Raw genomic sequence first — 12,511 nt, 5'->3', positions numbered from 1 at the left:
GCGAAGTCCATCGTCACTCTAATCTACAACTATCGGTTCAAATAGTTTCACTTGTCCTACTAAAGAAGAAGCTTATTCTGAATTTAGAAATACCAACAACCAAAAGTCTTTATTCGTTTTAGATTTACCCTGTCTATACACGCGACTAAATACGTTTAGGACTTTCGACCAATGTTAAAAACATTTTTATGATTAAAATTTCTTTTGCATTTCACAATTTGAAAAATGGGGCCCTCCAGAATCTCGGGGCCCTAGGGCAGTGCCCTTTTTGCCCAATGGGAAAGACGGCACTGGCTGTAAATTTTATCACGACTGTTATTAACATACGAACCCCCGGAATAATTTTTGAACGAGTACCTTTATTCGTCTGATCAATTAAAATTACAGCAATTCTTCTCCTACTTTCGCTACCAGTTCTCGCAGGGGCTATCACAATACTCTTAACGGACCGTAATTTTAATACTTCTTTTTTTGACTCCGCGGGAGGGGGGGGGGGGGGGACCCAATCTTATACCAACACCTATTCTGATTTTTTGGACATCCAGAAGTATATATCTTAATCCTTCCTGGGTTTGGGATAGTTTCTCACATTATTAGACACCAAACAGGAAAAAAAGAACCGTTTGGGACACTAGGAATAATGTAGGCTTTGTGGTATGAGCCCACCACATATTCACTGTCGGGATAGATGTAGACACACGGGCATACTTCACCGCTGCCACAATAATCATTGCTGTACCTACAGGAATTAAAATTTTCAGCTGATTAGCGACAATACACGGATCAAAGCTAAATTTAGACCCCTCTCTGTATTGAAGTCTAGGCTTTGTCTTTTTATTTACTATAGGGGGGCTCACAGGTGTAATCTTAGCAAATTCTTCACTAGATATCATTCTCCACGACACCTACTATGTGGTCGCACATTTTCATTATGTTCTATCAATAGGAGCGGTTTTTGCCATTATAGGGGGGATTGTTCACTGAATGCCTCTATTCACAGGACTAGTTATAAATCCTAAATGATTAAAGACACATTTCATCCTAATATTTTTGGGGGTTAATTTAACCTTCTTTCCCCAACACTTTCTTGGTTTGGGGGGGATACCCCGACGCTATTCTGACTACCCAGATGCCTACACCTCATGAAATGTTATATCTTCACTTGGTTCCACGCTGTCCATAATTGCTATAATTTATTTAATTTTTATCATTTGAGAAAGTATAGTGGCCCAACGAATTATAGTATTCTCCTCCCATATACCAACTTCTGTAGAATGGGCCCATCAACACCCACCTATAAGTCACACTAACACCCAATTAAATTTAGTATTCAATTATGGCAACTTGAAATAAAATTCTCTTCCCAGACGCAGCTTCACCTATTATGGAACAAATAATCTTTTTCCATGACCATACTTTAATTATTTTAATCTTAATCACTATCTTAGTTTCATATAATAATTAATTCATTAATTAATAAATTCTCAAATCGACTCTTACTAGAGGGTCAAGAAATTGAAACTTTCTGAACAATCATCCCCGCCTTCATACTTATTTTTATTGCTTTCCCATCGCTACAACTACTTTATATAATGGATGAAACAAACCACCCAAACATAACTATTAAGACTATGGGGCACCAATGATATTGGTCATACGAATACACAGATTTTAAAGACATTATTTTTGACTCTTATATAATCCAAACAAATGACCTTTTAAGAAATAATTTCCGACTACTAGAAGTAGATAATCGAATAGTAATCCCAACTAATATTAATGTTCGTCTTTTAATCTCAGCCACAGACGTAATCCATTCATGGGCAATGCCCTCAATAGGAATTAAAGCAGATGCTGTCCCAGGGCGAATCAACCAACTCCCTCTTTTATCCCTACGAAATGGAGTATTCTACGGCCAATGCTCAGAAATTTGTGGAGCAGAGCACAGTTTTATACCCATCGTTCTAGAAAGTATCCCAACACAAAATTATATCAACTGAGTTAATATAGAGGGTATTTTTTAAAGCGCAAGTAGAATACAAAGCAGACATAAATAGTCATTTTGTTTTGTTTTTTTTTGTTAAAAACACAGAAGAGCGAACAGTCGAAAGGACTGCCAACTTTTATCTTTCTGTATATATATTTTTTCTTTTTCTTTTGTTTTGTTTTTGAGTATCTGTATCAGGGTGTGTATGGTGCGAAGGCCTAGTTGTCATGTGCACCAAAATAAAGTTTATTATTTTTGAAAAAAAAAAGACGCGTTTTCAAGCAAAAATATTTTTTTTCTTCAAAATAATGGATGGCGCCACGGGTCATATGATAACGTTTGATCGTCATTTTAGAGCAGACGGCACATTCGTATTTTTCAAAAACTTGTTTCGCGGGGAGCAGATTTGATTGGATCTCTAGATTAATATTCCCAACTCAATGATGTAACCTATCAAGTTTTCAATGGCGAACCAAAGGGGGCGTAGTGATAGTTTTCAGTCGCGAATAGTATTGTGATAAAATTTTGTTATCGATACAATTTCATTAGGAATGCTTGTATAACTCCAAGGTAAACATACCTATTTTCGACGGATAAAATGTGATAATTTTTATAGCGATATTGCATCAAATTGTCTATTTTTTTTTAAATCGTAGTATTATAGTAGGGAACTCGTGATTGGCTCTGTAGCTATGACGCATTGAGTCTTGTGACACGATTATTCAGTGCCCTCTGTAGAGAAATCAAAGGCGTTATTGCCGTATATGTTAGTCTCGAATGAAACTCTTACGTCGTATTTTACTTTCGAGTTTAGTTTAATCCGGCCACTTTCATTGTTAGAGGTTTGCTCTCATAGCTTATTAATAATAGTAAAATGAGTCTTCAATGGACTTTAATAGCTACGTTCTTGTACTCTGAAATTTTCGTTATTTTGGTATTACTACTTCCTTTTATTTCACCAAAACGATGGCAAAAGCTCTTCAAATCCAAGTTTGCGAAGGCAATTTCAAGTCAAGGAAACATCTATTTCATGGTTTTCATCATCATATTGGTACTATTCTTTCTGGACAGCATCAGAGATATGTATAAATATACAGCATCACGACAAATGGACCAAGATGGACATGCTCATCTTGATGCCGAAATGCAACATAATATGAAACTCTTCAGAGCCCAGAGGAACTTTTATATTGCTGGATTCGCTCTGTTTCTGTCCTTCGTAATTAGACGGCTCATGTCCTTAATCATAACCCAGGCAACTTTATTAGCCCAATGCGAAGCCTCTATGAAGCAAGCCCAAAGCGCTACTCAGATGGCAGAGAAGTTGATGAAGGAGGAGCACAAGATTAAAAAAGAAGCTGGAGAGAGTGCGGATAACGCGGGTAATCTGGAAAGAGAGAAATTTGAAAGACAAATAAAGCGTTTGGAAGATGAACTTCGGAACTCAAAACAAGAGAAAGATCATGCCTTAAAAGATGTTGATACAATGAAAAAACAAGCGGCATCTCTAACGCAAGAGTATGACAGACTGATGAAAGAACATTCAACTCTGCAAATGAAAGTTAGCAGTGGTTCCGGGGGTAAGAAGGATGAGTGAAAACTTGATGACAGGGTGAAAGTTTCTAAGCACTAAGATGGAATTAATGCATCTCTAATAAAAAAAATTCTTTGTGTATTTATAATTTACAACTATATTATAAACCAACTTTACTAAAAGTTTATTAAATACTTACGTTTGAATTAGGGCTTTTACATTTTCTTCGTAATAATTTCTCTTTTCAGTGTTAACTAAACTTAGGATTGTCACAAATGTCTAGAAAATTTTAAATTTCAAAAAATTATTTGAAATTGATTTAATCTTTATGTTGAAATAATTTTATTAGAAACCAAATTAATTAATCTTGTAATCTTTCAAGTTTGTTTAATATCAACAATAAACCAAAATCATGAAGTGTTTAATGTTTATATAATTAAATTTAAGACAAATACACAAATTATTAAATGTATTTTGTAAAATTTATACAAATACCTTCACCGCATTCTTAGGCTAGCCTTTAAAAATCAAGACTGTACATTACACCTTGCAAAATTACGAATATATTAATTGTTCTCTTTAAAAACTGGCACTTAAAATGATTAAAAACTATATCGGGTATGGAAAGTAACTCTGTTTTTGATGATGATTCTATGTTAAAAGTTTCAAGAGCCCTCAATAAAGAAAATACTTTTGCGTATTATCGATTAGTATCATCCCGTAAAGAGTTTATACGAGCACATATCTTCAGAGCTGGGCCTAATTTCATGCTCATGGCAGTCATTAAATGATCTTCTTTGAGCAACATAAGAGCTTGTCCATCAATTTCCTGAGAGCGAAATTCATCTGCATAATCCGAACAACCTGGTAGATTTCGTACAAAGTCAACAACTTCTTGGACCTGCGCAAATGAAAACAAATTAACAAACTACACCTTTTAACTATAAATTTCAAAGCGTTCAACCCTGCAGATTTTAAAAAAGGAAATTTCCTATTTACCGTCCATTTAATGGGACTCTTAGAATTGTATATTGCGGCTCCTTCAGGCATATCTACTTCCATTTCTTCCCTATTGCTAGATGGTGTTGTGGGAGAAATTGAGCTTTCGGGTCCCGATGGAGTATCCGTCGTTTCACCCTCTATTTCAGGTTCAAGAACAGCTCCACCCATTTTCCTTGTTAAAATGCCATCCATTGAATCATCACCCACAAAAGAATCAGTTCCAGATATTAAAACATGGTTAGATTCTGTACCACCTTCTCCCGTTTGTTGCTGCTAAGTATTGTCGAAAACACAAGGATCAGAGACGCTAAAACAATTATTGGCTTTTAATTTATTATTACCCATTCACCAACATTATAAGTAATTCTTGGGTTTTGAGACTTCCTCCAACCTTTCCTGGATTTCATGCCAGATTTCTTCTTCTTTGTAACTTTTCCCGTTCCCATTTCTACCAAAATATAACATTTTACCAATAAATAACCCCTTAATTTGGTTCCCAAATGCGCAAAAACCAAATAAACTAAAAAAATTAAATATTGTTTCAAATAAAGGAGCGACTAAGACCACGAAACTAAAAGTATCGTTTTCAATAAACAAAAATGATAAAAATGGTCTTTCAGTTGATCGTGTTTACCGAATGAAGGTTGTTTGTTGGCTAGATTGAATCTTTTGCCACAGCTTTTGGTACAGAAACGTTTGGATTTCTTGAAATTCTTCTTGATTCCGAATTTTCCACAAAACTCACATTTTGCAAGTTCTTCCGGTGGGTCAGTTGGTTTCTCCGTATCTACGGTCTCTGGGGATCACCGAGCCAAATTTGAATAGAAAAGGAACAAACAACCAGTCATACACTACGCAACCCTCAACAGCATTCACTCCTTTTCTTAAAACAATATTTAAAATAGCGACTACGTTCATGTCAACAATCTAAACCATGCTCATGCCCAATGACAGACACTGAGACAAAAAGTACTCGTTCTATTCAGGTACTATAGCTACAAATATTGCAACATAATTTAAAAAGAAATTAATTAAAAATAACAATTTCTCACCTTTAGCAGTAGGAATCGAATCTTCTTCTACTGGCTTTTCGTTATTGTTAACATTAAGTTTAGAGGGACTTGTATCAGTCAAAAGTGATGATCTAGCAACCTGAGAATTTAAATTAATACAATAGTTAGTTTAAAATGTAATGACTGGAAAATTTCAAAGAATTATGAAATTGAACTTACTGGGAATGGCTCGGATCCTTCTTGTATTATGTAACCTTCTATAACATGCGTAAGTACATCGTGCACATGAGGCTTAACTATTGCTTTTTGGGGCTGTTTGTCCTTAAGAGAAATTTCAGTGGTAGTGTTTGTAACACTCGCATCACCATCGCCACTTCCGGTATTTTTCTTTTCAAGTTGATTACCCACTGAGGTGTCCTCACCTTTATTAGCACTGGCAGAGGAATTTTCTTTAGAGTTCGTTTTGACAATATCTTCTGCAACTTGGGGCATCACGGATGCCATTGTTGGTTTAGGTTGCACCACTTGTGGTGGTGCAGAGGTCCTCTTTTCCGTATTTGTAGATGCAGTGACGGATAAAACTGGTATAGGTGGTGGTGGCAGTGGGGGTGGTGGTAAATGAATTGCAAGAGAAGGAGCAATTTGATGGGTATTGTTGGGTCCATTTGTATAAACGTTGTTCGTGATAGTTTGATGGGTTGGTGATGTGTTTGTGGATGCTGTCACCATTTTCTGACTTTGAGCCACTACAATATTAACAGGTGGAACACTAACTTGAGGAGTAGGGGCAGGAGGGGCAGGGGCGATGTTGACAAAGCTCATTTGAACTGTAGAATGTCCTTTTGGCTCTGTTGATGTAGAGGTTGAAGTAGTTTTCATTTGGGTAGATGCAGGCCTAGTTTGATTGCAAGCATCAGCTTTTTGATGTTGCTGTTGAATTTGGTGCTGCTGCTGTTGATGATGAAATTGAACTTGTTGATGGTGGTGGTGGTGGTGGTGTTGTTGTTGTTGCTGCTGCTGCTGCTGGTGTTGTTGGTGCTGTTGTTGATGCTGTTGTTGTTGTTGTTGTTGTTGTTGCTGCTGCTGTTGTTGTTGTTGTTGTTGTTGTTGTTGTTGCTGCTGTTGTTGTTGTTGTTGTTGTTGTTGTTGCTGCTGCTGTTGATGTTGCTGTTGTTGCTGCTGCTGGTGATATTGTTGTTGATGTTGTTGCAATTGAGGTGCAATCTGAGTAACTTGGGTTTGTGTTTGAGTATGGGAAGTTGCCATTTGTGGTATTAATGGCCTTGGCATCACTTGCTGCTGAACACCGACACTTCTGGCATGAGTTCCTCGGTTTCTTGGTTTCGGCTGAATATTTTTAGACACGATAAACTGATATCAGGATCAAAATAACATACACTTATTAAGGAAAATTTCAACTTTTATAAAGTTTCAATACAAATGATCGTTTGCCTAAAGAAGGGAGCAAATTTGTGCAAATTTTCTAAAAACAACATGAAGGGCCAACTAATAAGATATTCAGTTTATGGCCCTATTACAGTAAAATTTCAATATATTTGTACAATATTTTGTTCGAAAATAATTTATACATTTGTTTGACCCAATAACTATAACATCTTAAAATGATCTGAGCAGTTCATGCTGTCCGAGAAGTTAACAGATTTTTCTCAGAAGGAAATAATAGGTGCGTAATATAGAATTTATAATGACTTTTGTCCGACGATTGATAACTGTACACGCATACCAATGCACTGGGGCTTACCTGTATTCGAGAGGGGGGTGCATGCGTTTGAACCGTGAGTGCAGTCGTGACGGCTGTCTGGGTCGCAACCGAACTAGCCGGCCGCACCTGAGTCAAGCCCAGAGCCCGCAATCACACCAGCCAAAGTTGACGGTTAAACAGATGTCCCGGACAGCATGAATTTATCGTGCATGAAAAAAGGGGGTACAGGAAAGTGAAAGATTTGCTTATCAAAAGAATGGCAAAAATCATTTAAAAACCAGATTTTTGACAAGAAAAAATAGGGTTATTTAGGATTAAATGTTAGTAGAAAAAATGTGGTGTAAGAAATGATGAAAATGAATAATGAAGTTTTTAATAAAGGTTGTTAATAAAGGGAGTGCAATGTGCTAAAATCTTACATTCCTAAATTAGCAGAGCCATTTTAACACATTGTTCTCTTGGGGTTAATGATATGAAAAAATAATCCACTAGTCCACTTGTAAGTTACGCAAACTTCCAAGTCCAACCCAAAAAAAAATAAAATTGGGAAAAATAACCTGTTTTGGTTTTGCGACTTGCTGTTGCATTTGGGCTGGTTGCACATTAGCTTGGGCAGCAGCGGGAACAGCCTGCATGGCTTGAGTAAACACATCAGACTGTTGGCCGCGGAATATTATTGTATTTGTTCCCAAAAGCGCAGATGGTTGAAGACCACCAGCCGTTGCCCAAGAAAGACCTGGTGGCAAGGAACTCAGAGCTTGAAGATTACCTTCAAACGTAAACAATAATGAATTTTGGAAAAATTACAAATTCCAATGGTAAAAATACACCATTTGGCAAAACGTGCGAGACATTAAGGTCATAAAGGTAAAAAAAATGGTTTACCAAAGAGTGTGTGACCACCAATCATAGGGGCTTGACTGGTTATCAGCTGGGGAGATGAAAGTTGTTTAAGTTGCGAGTTGGAAAGCACCTGGGCGCTTGTGACGACAGGCTGTGGGAGAATTGGTGATTTTGGTTGTAAAGTAGCTTGTTGGTTCATAATCTAAGAAACAATTCTACATGTACTTTCGGGCTTCTTAATTCCCAAGACCAAAAATTTAGATAGTTGCGTTATTTAACATTTTATGGACAAAAACTTATGTTATGGTAAGTATTTTGAACTTTTTATTCGTAAAAAGTTTTGTTTTCCCATCAGGGTGGCCAAAGAAACCATTTTCTAAACAAAAATAAGAACCCAAAAAAAACTGGTAATTTTTAGAAAATCTAATGCCAAATATTAATTAAAAATATGAAACAACTCTGCGTGAAAAATGTTTGCAACTTTCACAGAATAAATTAAATGAAAATGCTTACGAAAGTTTTTCCCTTTTGTTGATCAGCTAAAGCTTTGTTATGAGCTGGCATTAAAGAAGGTTGGTTCGAGAGCATTCCCAGTTGCCCGATTACGACAGTTTGACCTCCACCTTGGGGGCCAAATCCACCTTGTCCCTGAAGCATAGCAGTGGGACGGGCAGCGGCAGTAAGCATTTGACTAGGAACACAGGTTTTGGCTCCCGAAGTTATCATTTGTCCAGACGCAGATACCATATTGCCAGAGCTAATGGTAACCCCTTGAAGAGATTGGTAGTTTTCCATATAATTTTCAGTCTAAAATGAATGTTCTTAATTATAGAATGGTAATTAATTCCGAATGGATTGTGAATAGGTTAAGTACATACAGCTTGCATCGATGAAGCTGGAATTATATTTGGTCCAGCGCCAGTAGGACCCTTATGATCTAAATTCGGTTTCTGTTGCTGCAGTTGCAAGCTGAGACTAGGCCCGCCTCCCAAGTTTTGAATTGTTAAATTGCCAGGAAGAATCATTTGAGGTTGGGAAGCGTAGAGGTGTTGCAAATACTGATTATGAAGAGGTTGTTGAATAACTTGAACCTATGTAAAATATACAATATACCACTTCCAAAACCAGAGTAATATTCTTTCTTGAAAGAAATCAAAAATTTTAAATAACAATAAATTAAAAAACAATACCTGTTGAAGAGGTGTAGGGTGAACATTAGAAAGCGTGGTATTGGTGATATTTTGTTGTTGAGGTATAGAGCAAACTGCCCCGGAGACAGGTAAAGAGCACATGGATTGCGATACTGGCATAGAATAAACAGGCGAAGGCATTGCCACCGAGCCTGCCATGGAGCCCATAGTTTGAGATGCTGACACAGAGCACATTGATTGGGAAACCATAGGCTGTTGCGAACACATAGCCTGAGTCACCATGGGTTGAGTTGCGATTGATTGAGAGCACATTGGCTGTGATGCCATAGGTTGAGGACACATATTGGCGGGAGAAGCATTTTGAACTTGCATTTGCTGTTGGGGAGATTGTTGCATTGCCATAGTGTTCTGCATTTGCGGTGGCGGCATTGGTGAAGGAGTGCTGCTTGGTGTCGGAGTAGGTGCACCTCCTTGAGGAGTTGCTACTAAAGGTGTAGATGGTGGTGTAGGTTGATGGGGATTCATCATATTTCCCGCTGGTTGCATTAATTGCATGGGTGAAGCAGAGTTCTGAGCTACTGGCATATTTTCTCCGCTCACCGTACACATGCCCTGCTGCTGAGCAGGTTGAGGGGTTGTTGCCTGATTGCTTTCCGTATTCATGTCAAATCTCTTTTCAAGGCGTAATTAAGATGTTTCTCCAATTTGAACACTAAAAAAGTGTAATTTATATTCATTAAATTATCAAATAACCTTTATAAAACCATATGGTACATGCTTTTCTTCAATGTGTAACAAAATTTAAGACAAAATAAAATGTCTATAATTTACAGCTATAAAAACACTTAAAAAAGAAATTCTAGGTGGACAGACAAAGGCTTAACAAGTAAGTTTAGTATGGCTCTAAGGTAAGGCTTCCTTCTTATCTCTAAGAAAAAATCCTCAATTTACGTGAACAAGTTTGTGGCGTAAACGTGTACGTGAGAAGTAAGTATATAAGAGAAAAGCTACGAGTACACGAATATTCGTCGAACTTGTCGAGCAGAAAGGCAGCATTTTTTTTAAAGGTAAAAGAACAGAAACTATAGAAGAGGAATAGCAACTCCATTATTCGTATCGGGGTATTCTAGACCTATTAACTTCCGGGAACATTATGACTTAAACCAGTCCTCGTCTATTGAAATATAACGTCTGACTAAATGATTTTCAATTTTAGGTGGTTATAACTACGCTCGCAACCCAAAGCAATTTTTCAATCAAAAGACCGTAGTATTCATATAGTAACCTAATGTAACCTCTATTAAAGAGTCACAGCGGCGTTTGAATTTGTCCTGTTTCACGCGCTAGTTTCCAGAACAGGATTGGTCGTATTTGCTACTACGTGCTAAATTCGGTTCGAATTTTTCAAACACCGGTGTGGCCCTTTAAAGGAAGTCTGAACTAAAAAGAAAAATCTTCTGTCAACACGCGCTATGACATGGTTTTGGCGTAACTAGCGACAAGCTCCCCTAGCGTCAGTTAAATCTGGTGGCGGAAATGTTAAAGTCATTGATGCCCAGCCATCGACTCGCGAAAAGTAAAGAAAATGATGTAACCACCCGCCAATAACATTTTGAACCATAGTTAAGTTAAGTCTAATCTAATCTACATTATAAATTGTAACCGGAAGTACAACGCGTTTTGCCAAAGCTACAGTTGCTTTTTCTCTACTATATTTTCTATGAAAAGAACAAAATTAAAAAATAGGGACGTTGCGATAATAGAATCATGGATTAACTAAACTAATCCATGATAGAATGGTCTTAAATGTTTTAAATAAAAAAATAATTGCTTGTTAAATATAAATCAACTAGATAGCTATAATCAGTAAGTTCGAATATGACCGAATATATGCTTGTTAAATATAAATAAACTAGATTGCTATAATCAGTAAGTTCGAATATGACCGAATATATCTTTCCAAAAATGTAAAAAGTCTACGACCGCCAGTACCCGCTGGGCCTCTTTGGCCTCTGAGAGATGTTCGGCTTATTTGGAATACAAAATCTCCCCCACAATTTCGCCCCTCCCCCGGCGTACCTCGTAGCAAACAAATAATTGACGGAAAATAGAACCATTCCCAAATAAACAAATGAAATAGACCTATATTTGAATAAATTCTCACCTAACGTTAATCCATTCGTTCGACGAAAATCACAGGCGAAAAAAGTTGAAATTGCGGAGGAAAATATCGTCTAAAACGGCATCTCGCTTTTCGACGGAACTCCGAGACAAAGTCCTTCCGCGCGAAAGCTACAGATTCGCGGTAGAAAACTTCCTTTGTGGAAACCAATGAAATCTAGATAGCGTCCCATTGGCGGGTATGAACGAAGTTGGGGCGGGTCTTAAAGCTAACCAGTAACCCTACGGCTGTTTCCCTTAATATATTAGTTGTCCAATCAGGGGTGTCTACGGAACGATATATTGATAATTGAATGGGAAAGTTCATTTTTCCTCTTTCTCCAGGGGCGATAGCTTAAATTGTCTCCAAAACGAGGGTTCTCCAAGTTTTTTTGTGAAACTCCCCAAAACGCCTCCCTCCCCCGTCTGCGATAGCTGTTTCCCGGCGCTTGGCAAGTTGGTACACACTGAACAAAAACTTTTATTTTGAAGAAATTTCAGTAAATCCAAGTTAATTTGAAAAAAACAACCAAAATAAGAGTAAACAAGTTTAAGGGATTGGGGAAAATTTAAATTGAAGGTTTAAATTCGTGTCGGCGGAGAAAAGATTTATTCGCACCAAAAAATTGGGTTGGGTCCAAATAAAGCCAGAAATAAACGCGCAATTTATTAAAATAATGTTATAATTTGAAGTTCCTCGAAATTAGATTGTTTAATTTCAGAGAAAACTCGATTCGGCATTAGCAACAATTATTCAAGCTTTTTCATTAATTTTTAAGTGAATTAATGAAGTTTGATTTTCAAGATATTAAATTTTAGGTTTTTTACATATTTACAATAAAATTACTATTGAAAATTCTATATTGAGTATTGTTCCAATGTTTGCTATCTTTTCAACAGTAACTATTGAAAAAAATCACTAATTGGCGAAAAGTAAAACACTGTGAGAATTAAACGGAACTAAAAATCATCATGTTTAAAAGACGCACAACGAATGAAATGCGCAAATTTGGCTTTGCCTTCATCAAAATTACGACTTAAAAATTGGCGTTATAAGAATATTTTATCTTTCCTCGTAGATTTATAACGAATAAACAT

The 12,511-nt window shown here is 36.9% G+C and overlaps 2 protein-coding genes across 12 annotated transcripts; one reads left to right on the top strand and one right to left on the bottom strand.

Annotated features, from left to right (window-relative positions):
- Positions 1-2,711: 2,711 nt before the first annotated feature.
- Positions 2,712-4,189, top strand: LOC149925304 (B-cell receptor-associated protein 31). The gene has a single exon (XM_090162033.1). It carries the CDS (start codon positions 2,862-2,864, stop codon positions 3,582-3,584), a length of 723 nt encoding a protein of 240 aa, XP_090018159.1. The 5' UTR covers positions 2,712-2,861; the 3' UTR covers positions 3,585-4,189.
- Positions 3,926-11,575, bottom strand: LOC149925303 (uncharacterized). 11 transcript variants are annotated; one of them, XM_090162026.1, is made up of 12 exons: positions 11,418-11,575; positions 9,293-9,965; positions 8,981-9,193; positions 8,616-8,909; positions 8,145-8,304; positions 7,817-8,028; positions 7,299-7,385; positions 5,756-6,907; positions 5,576-5,675; positions 4,865-4,971; positions 4,521-4,793; positions 3,926-4,422 (listed from the first exon to the last, which is right to left on the bottom strand). In XM_090162026.1, the coding sequence occupies exons 2-12, from the start codon at positions 9,914-9,916 to the stop codon at positions 4,222-4,224; spliced, it is 3,423 nt and encodes a 1,140-aa protein (XP_090018152.1). In that variant the 5' UTR covers positions 9,917-9,965; positions 11,418-11,575; the 3' UTR covers positions 3,926-4,221. The 11 variants fall into 11 exon arrangements, with proteins under 11 accessions (XP_090018152.1, XP_090018153.1, XP_090018154.1 ...); XM_090162027.1 differs by having other exon boundaries at positions 4,521-4,796; positions 4,877-4,971; XM_090162028.1 differs by having other exon boundaries at positions 4,877-4,971.
- Between the last annotated feature and the right edge of the window lie 936 nt (positions 11,576-12,511).

This window comes from Leiobunum rupestre, chromosome 10 (assembly GCF_980474605.1).
Source record: "Leiobunum rupestre chromosome 10, qqLeiRupe1.1.hap1, whole genome shotgun sequence".
Taxonomy (NCBI): Eukaryota; Metazoa; Arthropoda; class Arachnida; order Opiliones; family Sclerosomatidae; genus Leiobunum; species Leiobunum rupestre.
The sequence above is the reverse complement of the archived record's forward strand: the minus strand, read 5'-3'. Positions and strand labels throughout refer to the sequence as shown.